The sequence below is a fragment of the Malaclemys terrapin genome, chromosome 3, assembly GCF_027887155.1.
Source record: "Malaclemys terrapin pileata isolate rMalTer1 chromosome 3, rMalTer1.hap1, whole genome shotgun sequence".
Taxonomy (NCBI): domain Eukaryota; kingdom Metazoa; phylum Chordata; order Testudines; family Emydidae; genus Malaclemys; species Malaclemys terrapin.
The window spans coordinates 80,327,412-80,343,575 of NC_071507.1; the positions used below are offsets into that span (position 1 = coordinate 80,327,412).

Consider the following 16,164-nt stretch of genomic DNA (forward strand, 5'->3'; position numbering starts at 1 on the left):
GTGACACATGATTTTTGTTCAGTGGGATCTAACTGATCAAGACCAAATAACAGTTTCTGTCTTTATGATAACCTCACTGAACTAATTAAACGCAGATTAGAATTAAGTACACATTGATCAGTGGTGTTTATCCAAAAATTCTTCAATGGGTTTAACCACTGAATGACCCTTGCTGGCTTCAAACTGGTGATAATGACTAAAGAAAGCAGCAATACATTTCAGGTGCTGCTGGCAACAAACCTTTATTACAACATCAAGGAACAAATTTTTTCCTCACTCAGATTTGTAGATGGATTTTGCACATCTACCTTTTTTGAGAGCTTTTTTTTAAAATATCTGTATCCCTCAGATTTATAAAGAGAAAAATATAACACCTATAGGAGAAAACGTAGATAGTAAACTAAACATGTGAAAATTATGTTAATCTATATACTTGTTATATCCACATCACTAGGTTATTAAATTTGTGTAATGTTTATAACAGCATAAATCAATGAGCTATTCTTAACCTGATCAATGTGAACATTTGTCTGTAATAAGTTAGAGATTTGCCTCATTAAGAGAAGCATTTGTACCATTTTGAGTCCTTTCTTCACCCTTCTAGTCCCTTATCTATTCAGCAATTAAAGACAGAAATGTGTTATCTTCTTTAGCACAAATACTGAACATTAAGATGTGCAATCCTGACCAAAACCCCCTTCTCTTCCTCCATCCTCATATTGTAAAGATGGCCTAATATGAAAGATATCAACATTAGAGTAATATGCTGAGTAATATGTTTTGTGTCTAAAGAATTAGAACCAGGCCAGGTAATAAACTCATTAGTTCACCCTGAATGAAGAACTGTTGAATTCAGATTCTGTGTTTATAATTTCTATGAAAAATCTCTTTAATCAATAAAATATTGTTGCAAAGAACGTAGATGTGATGCTGGCAGACCAAGTGCCAGCTCATGCTAAGGACCTTAGGCCTCAACTAAACACTGGCAAATCCATAAGCTGGAACCAGTCTGGCTCACCTGGCATGTTAGTATTCTTAAAATAGGTATCAGGCTTATGAAACTGTATTTAGACTTTATGAAATGCTTGTAAGTCGCTGCATGCAGTCATCTCACTTATATACATATCCCATGTTACAAAGTAATATTTAAGTGTATGCTCTGAAACTGTAAACCCCCCCAGTCAGGAGAAAAACATTTCCAAGTGTGAAATACTAGTTTACCACAGGAGGTGTTATCTCCTGCCCAACCAAAGAAGGCCCATAGATACCAGACAAAAGTTGTGGAACATCAGAGGACAAAATAAAACTTTGTTGATTGCTCCCCCTATACCCATGAAGAGGAGACATGCATGGGAACTCTGGGGTAAGGGAATAGAAATTCCTGACAGGAAGAAACTGCATCTCTGTGCTTCTTGGACTTGGAGAGGGCAAGATTTCGAAGCATGAGCAAGGGATCCCCAGTGCTTAGCCTAGGTTAACCCTAGAGGATTTATAGAGTTTGCATATTACAGCAGCTTCTATTATCTTTTGGAGCCTAAGACTGTAAGTAATTTGTGTGTGTAGGTTTACTTGCTTTAACCTTCTAAATAACTCTCACTTCTTTTTCATAGTTAATAAATCTTTAGTTAATTTATTATAGGATTGGCTACAAATATAGTCTTTGGTGTAGGATCTAAAGTGCAATTGATCTGAGGTAAGTGACTGGTCCTTTTGGACTTGGAGTTACCTGAATGTTATTGTGATTTTTGGTATAAGGGACCATCTATCACAACGGCAAGATTACCTGGGAGGCAATATAGTTCGGAGTACCCAAGGAGGCTGAGACACTCCATGGTAAGGCTGTTGTTGTGCACAGCTCACACTAGATACTTGGTTGGTGAAATGTAAATACAGAACTCACAACCAAATCGAGGTGTGTGCCCTGCTTCTTAACAGTCTGCCGTTGGGTTGATACTTTTGCTGAGCCACTCCAGGTAACTTGACAGTAGCCAAGGAAGATTTCCATTGAATCAAGCTTCTTTATGAGAATTTTACAGCTTGTGTTAATTTTAAGTAATACCAACCTGTTATCAAATGCCTGTAACCAGTCAGAGACAACACTAATGCAAAATGGTAAAGAAACAGGAACCCACCATTAAATGGAAGCTCTGGCTTTCTTTCGATAAGTTCCCACAGACGTCCTCCAGCTCCTAATCCTTTCATAAGCTCAGAATAGAAAGAGCTCAAACCTAAAACAAACAACAACGTTATGCATCACACAAGAACATGGAAGACATATTAGAAAAAAATAACCTGGTTTTAGCATCCATGAGCAAAATTCTGAGTATCATGGAAAAAATGGACTTAGTAAAGGGGCCCAGTGAAAAATAAAGTGTATAAGTAGACCTCACTGCCCTTCCAGAAACACTGAGCCAATGTTGGTTTTCAAACTAACAAGGTACAATAATGTATCAGAAGCAACAGACTCACTTTAAAAACAACTCTTCCAAGTAGTTGACAAGCTAGCTATTTGAAATACCTTATCTTCATTTTTGCCTGCGTGCAGTAGTGATGATTGTTCCCTAAAGAGGAGCAGTTAGTCTCTGGGTCAGCAGATTACAGTTTGCTCCTCTTCCCCTGTCAGTGAAGATCAGAAAGCAGGAAAGAGAAGAGATGTCCTTTTCTGTCTTTGCACTAGAAGGCAATCCCCTACAATAGTCTTCTGCTGGCACTTAAAGATCCAATGCAGCTTTAGACAATTATCCGTGTGGAATTACAGCTAATTCCTACAGGTCTTCCTTTGTAAAATAATTTCTCTGAACAGAGACCAAGACATTTTATTCCAAATCAAACCTTAATATTTGTTTAAATTATAAACACCATCATTGGCTACACAAAGAACATCATCAAGAAAAGTTAGCATTATAAACCAGACACTGAAGAAATGCACCTTGAAAAATTTAACCATTGCATTCTCTTGGGAAAGCTTTAAAACTAACTATTTGGTCTTAACGAGTCAAAAGCCATTAATACTGATTGATTCATACTCACTGGAAAAATACTTGTGAATCTTCTCAGAAAGACTATTCTGTACTGATAAGCTATTGGTTAACTGAAGACATTCAAAGAATTACAAAACACTTGAGGTTTTTGGTTTGTTTTTAAAACCAAAGTTTTCCCTTACTTAAAAATAATTCCTTTATCTTATGTTTTACATTGTGTATTTCACATTCCATACCTCCAATGCTAACTCCAACCCAGAATGCATACATCAAGAAGGAAGAGAGTTCACCAACAGTCATGTGGGCACTACCCATCAGTAATCCTCCTTTGTACAGAACAGAAAGGACAATCATGTTCCCAGAAAGCCCAGTCTGGGAAAGAAAAAAAAAAAAAAAAAAAAAACACGACAGTGAAGAAAAACTGGATCTTCCCTTATAAATTCAATTTCATCTTCTAAAATGCTCTTTTAAAGATTTTTTTTTTTTTTTTTAAAGAATATTCTCCATAGTAAGTGGCCCTTAGTGTAATTTTAAGATTCTATAGGACTAAATTTTGGCTCATGTTTAGTTTCCTAACTTTCGTTGTTTCTTAGAATGCAAATAATCAGTCTGGTGATCCAGACGCCATGTAAAATGCTACTGTGCAGGGGTTTGGAATGCAGGCACTTGAAGATCAGTCTTTCACTCTCCAGGCTGGAAAGGACAGCTTTGCATCATTCCCAACTGATCTCTTCCCCACCCAGGAACAGCTGTGATGGGCTTAGAAGAAATTGTGCTCCACCTTCAACAATTAGATACAAAATGGCCTAACCCTGGCGAACCCCAAAATAAGGCTCCCTCCTCTCTCCCCTCTAGTAAAAAAAATTAAAAATAAAAATCATACAATGGGCCAATTCAATCCTGTGGACCACCACCTTTTGCAGATAAAACTCATGGCACAGGGCCCATGGCAGCAGAAAGTCTATCCAGAGGGACTTTGTTAGGACACAAGCACCTAGATCTCTACTGGGAGGCACAATGACCGGTGCTAGCTTAGGAATTGGTCCATGGCTAGGACAACCCTGGGACGAGCTAATTCAGGGCATCACCCACACAATTCTGGCAGGACACCTATGGAACCCCAATCCACAATTTAGAACAGGGTTTTGCTTCGGGTACCACAGAAGGAGGGTGGGAGCATATGCATCACCTGTCCTACCCAAAGGTGAATCTCCTGTGAGATGGTGGTCTCTGCTGGTGCAGGGAGGTGTAAACTATGAATGTGAATTAAGCCTCATGACTTTGCAAATGCAGTAGAATTTGGTATTCAGCTCCCTACTTCACCAAATGATATGAAGAGGAAAAGAACTGGGAAAACTAATTCTTCTAGTACCTGTATAGGAATCCAATTTAAGGTAAAGTGTAAGAGAGAGAGAGAGAGAGATTAAAGAATCACAGATTTCCAGGACTTGATCAGATTCTGTGGATTCTTCGCTACCATAATATACTTACTGCACCAAAGAAGCCTGCCCGAGCTAATGCCTCTCTTTTAGCTAACTGCAGCACGTAATCAACTTTGCTTGTATACTTCTCCATTTCGGTCATCTCCTGCCCAAAAGCTCGAACAGTTCTTATGTTTCCGATACGTTCTTCAGCTAACTATATTAAAGCAAAAACAAAAAAAACACACAAAAAAAACATATACAGATACTCATGGTAGGCTTACATTCTGGAATGCCTGAAAGTAAAATCAGTACAACTATCCTAGTCTCTCAATACCACTGAAAATTTCACCCTCCCCTCACTTCTGTTTTTTAATTCTATTAAGCTGGAAACAGTAACTATGTCAAGGTAGTTTGAAAAAAGAGTTTCAAAACTGGTTTAGCTTGAGTATTAGTATGAGAGGATTGTGCCAAGTGATTAGAAAAAGGAGTTTAAACATCTTAATTTATTATTTGTAATTGTGACAAGAATGAGGATGCTAGAAATTAAAAGGACCTGTCAAAAGAGTAAAATGTTTACAAGCAGCATGGAGACTATTTAAAAACACACCATTTAATAGAGGTTCAGACTAAATGTATACCCCAAATAAAAATAAGACAGCAGGAGGATCAAAAGAATGCCACCATGGCTAAACCACAGCATAAGGGAGGCCATTAGGGGTAAAAAGACATCCTTTAAAATTTGGAAGTCAAATCCTAATGAGGAAAATAAGGAGCACAAACTCTGGCAAGTAAAAGTATAAGGCAGACCAAAAAAGAATTTGAGAAGCAACTTGCTAAAGGTAAAAAAAAAAAAATTACTATTAGTTTTTAGAATTGTATCAGAAGCAGAAAGCCTGCTAACAAGGCAGCAGAGCCACTATATGACAAAGATGTTAAAAGAGCACTCCAGGAAGACAACCATGGCAGAAAAGCTAAATGAATTCTTTGCATCAGTCTTTACTGCAGAGATATGTGTGTATGTGTGTGTGTGTGGGGGGGGGGGGGACGACTCACATCAGTACTATTCTTTTTGGATGACAAATCTGAAGTACTGTCCAAAATTGATGTGTCAACTGTAATGTCAATTTTTCAAAAAGGCTCCAGACGTGATCCTGGCAATTATAGACCAAAGAGCCTTCAGTACCAGGCAAATTGGTAGAAACTGTACTAACGAACAGAACCAGACACACAAATAAGCACAGTTTGTTGGGGAAGAGTCAACAGGGCTCTTCTAGAGGGAAGTCATGCCTCACCAATCTATTAAGAATTCTTTGAGTTGTCAACAAGCATGTGGATAAGGGTGTGATCCAGTAGATTGACAAGGTCCCTCTCCACAGGCTCATAAGGAAACTAAGTAGCCATAGGATAAGAGAGAAGGTCCTCTCATAGATCAGTAACTGATTAAAGGATAAGAAACAAAGTATAGGAATAAATGGTCAGTTTTCACAATGGGAAGAAGTGAACAATAGGGTCCCCCAATGATCCGTACTGGGACCTGTGCTGTTCAATATATTCATTAATGATACGGAGGAGATGTGAAAAGTTTGCAGACAACACAAAATTACTCAAGATAATTAAGTTCAAAGTAGACTGCAAGGAATTATAAAGGATCTCACAAAACTGGGGGACTGATCATCAAAATGGAAGATGAAATTCAACATTGATAAGTGCAATCCAATGCGGACTGGAAAAAATAATTCCACATACACACAGAATGATGGAGTCTAAATTAGCTATTACCACCCAAGAAAGATCTTGAGTCACCATGGATATTTCTCTGAAAACTTCCACGCAATGTCCAGTTCTGGTTGCCCCATCTGAAAAAGGATATAGTGGAACTGGAAGAGGTTCAGAGAAGGGCAAGGAAGATGATCATGGGTATGGAATGGCTTCCATACAAGGAAAGACTAAAAAGATTAGGACTGTTCAGCTTAGAAAAGAGGACAAAGGTGGTTATGAAAGAGGTCTATAAATCATGAATGGTGTGGAAATAAATTAATAGAGAAGTGACATTTACCCTTTCACATAATACAAAAAACAGGGCTCACCTAATTAAATTATCAGGCAACAGATTGAATACAAACAAGAGGAAACACTTTTTCCATACGATGCACAACCAACCTGTGGAACTCATTGTCATGGAATGTCGTGATGACCAAAAGTATAACTGGATTAAAAAAAGAAATGGATACGTTCATGGAAGATAGGTCCATCAATGGCCATTAGCCAAGATAGTAAGGAATGCAACCCCATGCTTGGGGTAACCCTAAACCTCTGACTACCGGAAGCAAAAGACAAGCATGGATCACTCCATAATCACCCTGTTCTGTACGCTCCCCTTGCAACTATGATATGGGCCACTGCTGGAGATAGAAAACTGGGCAAGATGGACCATGGTCTGACCCAGTATTGCAGTTCTTATGTTCTTATGACGAAGAAAAAAAACAAAACAAATACTCTAATATATACTATGTTAAATAGAAAAGGCTGAATTCGTTGCTTGCATAACGCCATTCATTTCAATGGAGTTGCTTTAGGTATGAATTTAGCCCAAGTAGTCTTAATTCCAATTAAGTGGGTAAATTTAACTTCAAATGAACAAAAATGTTAGTTCTAGAAGTATCCAAATGCAATCAGACTGCTTACTAATGGACACCAACATGATCTTATGCTCCGGCATTAGAGGTAAGACAGGATTTGGGAGCAGCATATCTAAAAGAAAAAAGCACTGGAAAACAGTACAATTTTACCTCCTCTTCAACCTCTGCAAAGCATAGGAGGCAAAGTCCTCATTAGTAGGAAATCTCCAACCTGTTTTCAAAAAGATCAACTTCTTTTGGATGGGAGAGATGAACAAAAGTCTAATCTTTCTTCTGCACAGGTCAATTTGCCAAGGAGTCTATAACTATGACATTCCAGGTCTTACACAGATGAAGCCTGTGGATATTTCAGCTAGATCTTGTCCCCAGCATTGCTATTAAAGGAGATCACTACCCTCTTCTAAGTAGTTTTATTTTACAGTATATAAATATGCCCCAGCACACACAATAAAACCCCTTCCACAAGATGTCCCTTTAATAATGAGGTCCCTCCAACTTGCATCTTAACCCCCTCCCCAACTGTCTATGAGAAAAGATTAACTTTGCAGCATGCCCTTAAGGTTAACAAATCTGGGATCAGGTGGATCCAAGGGGGAGAGCATGGGGTCAGTTCCAACATCAAGGACCACTCACAAAGAATGACTTGCTGGCTGCTACCTCTTATACTAAGAAGCTCAGTTGGAGCAACTCGAGTAATCTCAAATGCAATACTATGGCCCAAGAAGAGAGGTAATCCCACACACAACCAAGTCCCAAACCATACAAGATTTCATACGTCAACATTTCTCCCCCTCATACTGAAAAAGAACCCAATTCCCTTAACCTTTTCTCAGCAGAATTCCTAAATCTTGAATGATCTTAGATACTCCATGCTACATTGTAGATAAAGCTTTTTTAAAAAAAATGAATGTTAGTACTGAAATACAGGTCTGACTCAGGGCAATTAAAGGTATTCTTATCCTCAGCACCTCGGCAACTCTACAATATTTATTTAACTTAATTGTATCTAACATGATCTCTTAAGTTTCTTAACAAGATTACCTGTGTTGCTTCTGCAAGGGAATCCTGGGTCATTCTAGTAAGTTTTCGCAGATATCTTCCATAAATCACAGCTATGATAGCCAGAGGGGGCACAACACTCAGAACAAATGCAGCAAGTTTTGGAGAAACAAAAAACTAGAAGAAGTAAGTGTCCAGGGGTTAATATTTTGGCATACAAATAAAGAAGTCTTGCTAAAATACACTAGTACATAGACTTAATGCAGTGTGGTTGCTTTCAACAGATGTTTGTAAAATTAGTGTGGTCACAATTTCTTTCCTTTGTCTTCTATTTCTTACAGACAAAATGCCCATTCCTCTATTGCATTTGGGAAATGTTAGCTACCGGTTAGAACAAGGGACTGCAAGTCAAGAGGTCTGGATTCAATTTCTGACTCTGCCACTTCTTTGCTGTATGGGCTTGGCCAAGTCACTTAACCGGTCTGTAAAATGACAATGCTATTTAACACACTCGAAAGGGAGCTAAAAAGCTTAATTTTTTAATATTTGTAAAAGGTTTCATATCTTTTAACAGAAGGTGTTATAGAAATGCAAAGTATCACCATCAACAATGAAATATTGAAGAGAAAGTTTGGCTTAAGGGCATGTAGAGAACAGATATATTGCATAGTATTTTAGTGGGGTTGAGTAATGGAAGAGATCACCAATATTCTTTACCCTCTGGCCAACTAGCAGTACCAGCAAAGGTAATTCCTATTTACTTTTCTTGTGTGTCAGAAGAATGGATTTAGTTAATTGTCCTATAAGGTCATCACCTACAATTAACAAGCTGCATCAAAGCATCTATGCAAAAGTAGCCGAATACTGTAAGAAGGCTTTTTTAAAAGTGTTAATTTTATTATTGCATGTTATTTCATTTGGTTGTTTTCCTTCTGGTGTCCTAGACAAAAATTTTGCAGATACATTTAAAAAATGATCCTACAGATGTATTACTAATATGATAGACTGTAAGGCACTTTTACAATAGCCTTTCCACCCCAAGTAATTTTTTTTTTCCTGTTAACCTAGTAGGACCATACCATGCCAGCAATTTTTAAGCAGAACTCCTCATGGAAATTAATGAGAAATTATTCTTAAACAATCTATATTGTTGGATAAGGGCAGGCCCATGACATTTACTTTAAGAGAGGACTGATCAGAGATAAAATTTTAAGACTTAAATAATGCTTTAAATCTTTACAGAGTAGAAACTCTTGCCAACTTTTGCTGGCACTGCCAAACTAGAAAGCCTCTCTTTTTTTAAGAGACTTTTCCTGTCTGTCTTTCCTGAACAGACACCAGAAAACCACCATGGTTATCATTTAAAAGGATTGCCACCAAGTTGCCAATTCTCTGAGATAAGGTAGCATAACAAAGTTCAGTCTAGATAAACAACAGGGGGAGGAGAGGGAAGTGTCAGTTTTTTATGTACTAAAAATTAGGAAACTGACCCACCACCAGAAAGTGTTTTGCTTGCTGTGCATCAGTAACACTGAAACCCTTTACTGATATTCTACCTACGCAAGCCATTGCCTCAGTCTATTATCCATTGCAAAATTCTTATCAGTAATTTGATATTTAAGGCTGACCCTGCTCAACAAGTCTTTGGCCCAATGCACATGACTTCACCCAGTTTTAGATCAGGCCCCTTGTGCCCTCTCCTGCTCCTATTAAAGTCAATGACAAAACTTCCATTTACAATTTCAATGGATGCAGGCGCACGCCACTTGACAGCTATATTCTGGGTGATATATGAATGGGGAAACCTAAGAAATGTGGCGCACAGTTCACTTTCGATCCTTCAAAAAAGAAAAGGACAGAACACAATGAGAGTTCCTCCCCCATATCTCTTATCATGGCTTGTCATACAGAAGTGAGTATCCACTTTGTAGCACACTCGTAACTGGCTGCAGGCACAGTTTATTACAATGGAGTACATAGAATCATAGAACTGGAAGGGACCTTGAGAGGTCATCTAGTCCAGTCCCCTGCCCTCATGGCAGGACTAACTATCTAGACCATTCCTGACAGGTGTTTGTCTAACCTGCTCTTAAAAATCTCCGATGGAGATTGCACAACCTCCCTAGGCAATTTATTCCAGTGCTTAACTACCCAGACAGTTAGGAAGTTTCTCCTAATATTCAACTTAAACCACCCTTGCTGCAATTTAAGCCCATTGCTTCTTGTCCGATCCTCAGAGGTTAAGAAAAACAATTTTCTTCCTCCTCCTTGTAACAACCTTTTACATATTTGAAAACTATTATGTCCCCTCTCAGTCTTCTCTTTTCCAGACTAAACAAACCCAATTTTTTCAATCTTCCCTCAGAAGTCATGTTTTCTAGACCTTTAATCATTTTTGTTGCTCTTCTCTGCTCTCTCCAATTTGTCCACATCGTTCCTGAAATGTGGCACCCAGAACTGGACACAATACTCCAGTTGAGGCCTAATCAGAGCGGAGAAGAGCGAAAGAATTATGTCTCATGTCTTGCTTACAACATACCTGCTAATATATCCCAGAATGATGTTTGCTTTTTTTTGCAACAGCGTTACACTGTTGACTCATACTTAGCTTGTGGTCCACTATGACCCCCCAGATCCCTTTCCACAGTACTCCTTCCTAGGCAGTCATTTCCCATTTTGAATGTGTGCAACTGATCGTTCCTTCCTCAGTGGAGTACTTTGCATTTGTCCTTATTGATTTCATCCTATTTACTTCAGACCATTTAACCAGTTTGTCCAGATCATTTTGAATTATAATCCTATCCTCCAAAGCACTTGCAACCTCTCCCAGCTTGGTATCGTCCGCAAACTTTATAAGTGTAAAGGGGATTGTAGATATTAAGAAAACAGGGGAATAAGTCTGCCTCTACAAAGCACAACAGCTTTTATAGCAGACTACAGAACCTTCACACACATAGCCATTACTGGATAGCAAGTTATACATCCTTGAACCTGCTGTGAGCAGTGAGGGAGAGGCAGAAGATGACAGACATACCATCATTCCAACCCCAACTGATGCTTGAGCTCCTGCTCTTAGTCCATCAGAAAGGTTTTCAGTCACGGAACGGCCCAACAGTGCTGTGTCTGAAGACAAGCGATTAATCAGTTCTCCTGTGCTGGTTTTGTCAAAAAACCCAACTTCTTGCTTCAGAATAGAAGAGAACATAGTTGCTCTCAGTCGTTTCACAATTCTTTGTCCTATAAGGGGCAAAAAGGATGACTATTTCCAGCAAAGCATGACATACCAAAACTTTACATATAGAAATACCCACAAACACACGTTACTGACTTCATGCAAGGTTCTGCAACACAGAAGTCATGCTAAAATGTTATAAAATGTTGGAATCTATGCAAAATGAGTTTTAAGACCTCTCTCAACATCAAATAAAAATGAATTAACAACTCTCTTGGAAGGGATAAAACACACGCATCCTATGTGATAAAGTACACTGACAGTTATGTCAGAGAAGATTTCAGCTAGCTTCAGGGACTTCTTTCAGACCATTATACAATACTTTGTTTCTATGGCAAAAAGGGAGACAGTCTCCTGACCCCATTTTGTTTTTACCTGCAGTCTGCATGAGGTAGACACGAATAGCATTAGCAGCAGCACCACACACAAAAATTCCACTTAGCAAGGCACAGAGGCTGGTCAGGCTGTCGGTGACATCTCCAGTGGGATTTGTATAAATTACATCGATAACTTTCCCCAGGAAGAAAGGGGCTGACATGGTGATGACACTGGAAACTGTCAGAAAGCCAACAGCAGCTGGAAACAAAACAAAAAAGTCAGTTTGTGTAAACTTTAATAATACATATAAAGAGTCCTTTACTTTCTATTAATACTTGAGTTCTCCAGAACTGTATTATCAGGGCTCTATTTTGGGTCTTAATCTTGAATAGAATGCTGTAAAATCAGTTTTACACTGTTTATTAAATGCACCAGCCTCAACAAAATTGTATACAGGAAGGTGTGGCAGAGCCCATTTCAAAAAAGTCTCTCTCACAAACAGATGCTTTGGAAGGGGGGAAAAAGCATCTTGTCTAATACAGAAGACTCCTGATGTATTTTCAACAGGCAGCATAACATAAGGCTCCCTCTTGCAGACAAAGCTTGTGTGTCTCGGTGGTTTAGTCAAATAGAATCCATAACCCAGAACTTAGAAGAATAAAAGAGTCCTACGGGGGGTGGGGGGAGGATAGCTCAGTGGTTTGAGCATTGTCCTGCTAAACCCAGGGTTGTCAGTTCAATCCTTGAGGGGGCCACTTAGGGATCTGGGGCAAAATCAGTACTTGGTCCTGCTAGTGAAGGCAGGGGGCTGGACTCGATGACCTTTCAAGGTCCCTTCCAGTCCTAGGAGATAGGATATCTCCATTATAAAAAAAAAATTATACGCATTCTTGAAAGAACATTCAGTGAGCAGAGAAATGATCTTGTCAGAGCAGCATCTGCAGCCACCCTATTACTACATCAGCTGCCTTTTATAACACTCTGGTGGTTGTGTGCTGCTTTCTTTCTCACGAGTATCTAAGAGAATTCATCTGGGCTCAAACTTTCTCTTCCAGTTGGATGGCACCTTATTTTGCAAGGGAAACTATGGTGGGTACAGGGAGGAACAAAAACCACAATGACTCCTTTTTTGGATCTTGAAAGGTCTGTACTGCCCAACAGGAAGAAGAACTGGAATGTTTATGAGACGGAGAGTGTTTCTCACTTTGAGGTGAGGTCTTCACTGCCTCAGGCCCTCTCTACGCTAGGGAAGTTCTAGACAAGTTTTTCACTAACGCCAACCCTATTTTAGTAAGCCCAATGGCTGCTGACACCTGTTTCAGCATAATGCAGATTAGACTTGCTACCAGCTAGGTTATAAATAACAGTGGTGGAAACAGTCAGCAGCCAGTGGCCTAACTATGCTAGGGCTTCCAGTGTTATTTTTTCAAAAGTTTTTGTAGGAGTAGACAAGGAACTGAAATGCAGGTCTACAAACTCTTCAAAGCACTCTCCTCTATCCAGCAGTATAATTTGTCTTGCTTGGGTTCAGCTTCCACCACCTATTCCTCATTCATCGTTGGTGCAGGTTTTGCTATAATTCTTTACTAGTATCAAATTAAACTAACAAAGTAAATATTACCAGCGTAGTAAACGACTGATTACTGAACTATTCCATTTATTTAAATACTAGATACAATGTGTTAAACAATACATCTAAACATGATCTTGAAGGTGAAAGACCAAGTAATCCATGTTACAGTACCTCCTCACTTAAAGTCGTCCTGGTTAATGTTGTTTCGTTGTTACGTTGCTGATCAATTAGGGAACATGCTCATTTAAAGTTGTGCAATGCTCCCTTCTAACGTTGTTTGGCAGCCCCCTGCTTTGTCTACTGCTTGCAGGAAGAGCAGCCTGTTGCAGCTAACTGGTGGGGGCTTGGAACCAGTGTGCACCAGCAGCCCCCCTATCAGCTCCCCACTCCTCTAAGTTCCCTGTGCAGCAGCTGCCCAGCAGGCTAGCAATTGCAGCTGTCCCTCTCCCCACTGCCATGTGCTGCTCCTGCCATCTCCCTTGGAGCGTCTCCCCAATACTCCTGCTTGTTGTGCAGGGGGCAGGAAAGGAAGGGGGGGGCTGTCAGGGTGTCCCTCTCCCCCCTGCTCCTGCACCCCACTTACCCCATCTTCCATAGAGCAGAGGGGGACACACCAGGGTTCAGGACGGAGGAAGCTTGCAGCAGCTGCAGTCTCAGCAAACTGATCTAATTAACAAGGCAGGGTACTTAAAGGGGAAATGCGCACATCTCCCTCCATTCCTACTGCCTTGTAGAGTGAAAGAGTTAACCCTTGACGGCTCAGCCAATTGCTAGTTCATCATTTAGCAGTAAGGGAAATATCCCACCCTCTGACTCCTCCACCTCAATCAAGCTTCACAATCATCATCACTGTGTATTAGTATTAAATTGTTTGTTTAAAACTTATACTGCGTGCGTGTGTGTGTGTGTGTGCGCGCGTGCGCGTGTACGTGTAGTCTTGTCTAGTGAAAAAAAATTTCCCTGGAACCTAATTCCCTCATTTACATTAATTCTTATGGGGAAATTGGATTAGTTTAACATCGTTTCGCTTAAAGTTGCATTTTTCAGGAACATAACTACAACGTTAAGTGAGGAGTTACTGTATTACTAATCCCTTTTGCCTTCATAAATATGTTGAGAAGCTAGCAAAGAGCCATCTTCAGACATTTGTCCAACATCAGTAGCCTCGATCCTACAGAGTCAGGTTTCAGGCCAGAATCTGGAACAGTATTAGTATTGATGGCTGCTCTCTTTCTTTCCATGGAAAAAGGGAAAAGATCTATACTCATACTCTTGGACTTCCCCACAGCAGTCAGTCCAGTCAATCACAGATACGGTTATCCTGTCTCAGAGAAGTGGTAGGGGTCCAAAAAACACACTATGAAACTGATTGAGTTCTTCCTCACAGGACATAGCCAGAGGATAGCAATTCTGCCATTGGTTCCTTTACCCGTGGCATACTATAGGGATCTACACAATAGTATCTGCTAGTTGAAGTAGTGAAACTTTATGGGCTCAGATGCCAACAATAGGCAGATGACTCCATTCTGTTGTTCAGTCTATAACACCAGACATTCACCTGCTCCAAAGTCTGGCAGAGAGATCAGAACATGACAAGATACAAACAAAATATATGAAGGGTTACAAGTAAATCAGGTATTTATGGTATGTCATTTTAGTAGTAAGAGGTGTTAATAATAGGTATAGAATTTATTTCAAACATTTTTTTTTAATTTCAATTATGTTCCCTTAATTAAGATATAAGCTAGTCTATCTCAACCATAAAAATGCAGTGAGTTTCCAAACACCAACGTTGGGACTGAAATAAGAAAACTTCAAGTGTACAGTATCATATGAAGTACTACTTTACCCCTATTTTATTTTAACCATTAAATGTTTCAAATGGGTATAATGCAAACGTGAACTTGAATAAAACACACAATTCATATGAATCTAATTGTTATCCACTATCTCCCCAACTTATTCAAACCTATTGGTGTGACAAAAGCATTTCCCCAGAGAAAGCTGAGTATATTAATTTTTAAACAATCAGCGAATTGCAAGTAAGATCAATGACTTAGGTAATGCACTTTTCCATTACCACAATTTTCTTTTTAAAGGATCACTACAACCTTAAATCACACTGCTGATTGAATTACTTTTTAAAACTTTATACCCTTGTTAGTAATACCAACAAAACACCGTAGCAAAAAAACAAAAAACACCACGCTAAAAAAAAAAAAAAAAAAAAGTTGTTTTTAAACTAATTTGGCTTATTTGATAGCACTTTCTATATAGGTGCACTGTTTCACCTCTGTAATTATATAAACAGGGGAAACTGATTGGTTGGATTGTACTCACAGCAATAGGGGAGAAAGATATTTTAAAAGAGAACATGATTTTAAAATGACAAATCATGCCACCAGTGAATTTAGGTTAAGGTGCAGTCATATTGACCAACATTTTCAAATTAATTTCAGGGAGATTTGGAGTGAGGCGGGTCCTGAACACAGGGGGTATGATGCAGAAGGGGAAGGGAAGTGACCCCATCCAGAAATCACAAACTACTGAACAAATGTATACTAGATTAATTTTTGAACAAGATCAATGATACAGAGTGTAAGTCTGAAAAATTAACACGGATAAATTTGTAATAATACTATTCCTTAACTTTAAGGGTTTTTTTTTCCAAAAAATTATGTTTTTATAGGGTTTGAAATTTCCTATGCAAAGGTATAAAAACAACCACCTACTGCAATTTTATGCAGCTTTGTAGAAGAATGAAAAAGTGTCATTTGCCACAACTGAAATGTAAATAAGATAATTATTAGCATGAACCAGGAGATGGTGATAGCAATATTTTTTATGGTCACTTACGAATAGGGTCCTACCAAATTCACAGTCCATTTTGGTCAATTTCACAGTCATAGGATTTTAAAAATCATAAATTTCATTATTTCAGCTATTTAAATCTGAAATTTCACAGCGTTGTAATTATAGGGGTCCTGACCCATAAAAG

General features: G+C 38.9%; 1 protein-coding gene across 2 annotated transcripts in view; it reads right to left on the bottom strand.

Annotated features, from left to right (window-relative positions):
- Positions 1-16,164, bottom strand: part of ABCB10 (ATP binding cassette subfamily B member 10) — a 40,355-nt gene that overhangs the window by 11,321 nt on the left and 12,870 nt on the right. For both annotated transcript variants that reach the window (XM_054023525.1, XM_054023526.1), the window contains exons 2-7: positions 11,651-11,851; positions 11,078-11,280; positions 8,086-8,220; positions 4,473-4,619; positions 3,218-3,353; positions 2,133-2,228 (exon numbers count right to left, since the gene is read on the bottom strand). In XM_054023525.1, coding sequence (XP_053879500.1) covers positions 2,133-2,228; positions 3,218-3,353; positions 4,473-4,619; positions 8,086-8,220; positions 11,078-11,280; positions 11,651-11,851 — 918 coding nt within the window. The remainder of the gene's footprint in view (positions 1-2,132; positions 2,229-3,217; positions 3,354-4,472; positions 4,620-8,085; positions 8,221-11,077; positions 11,281-11,650; positions 11,852-16,164) is intronic.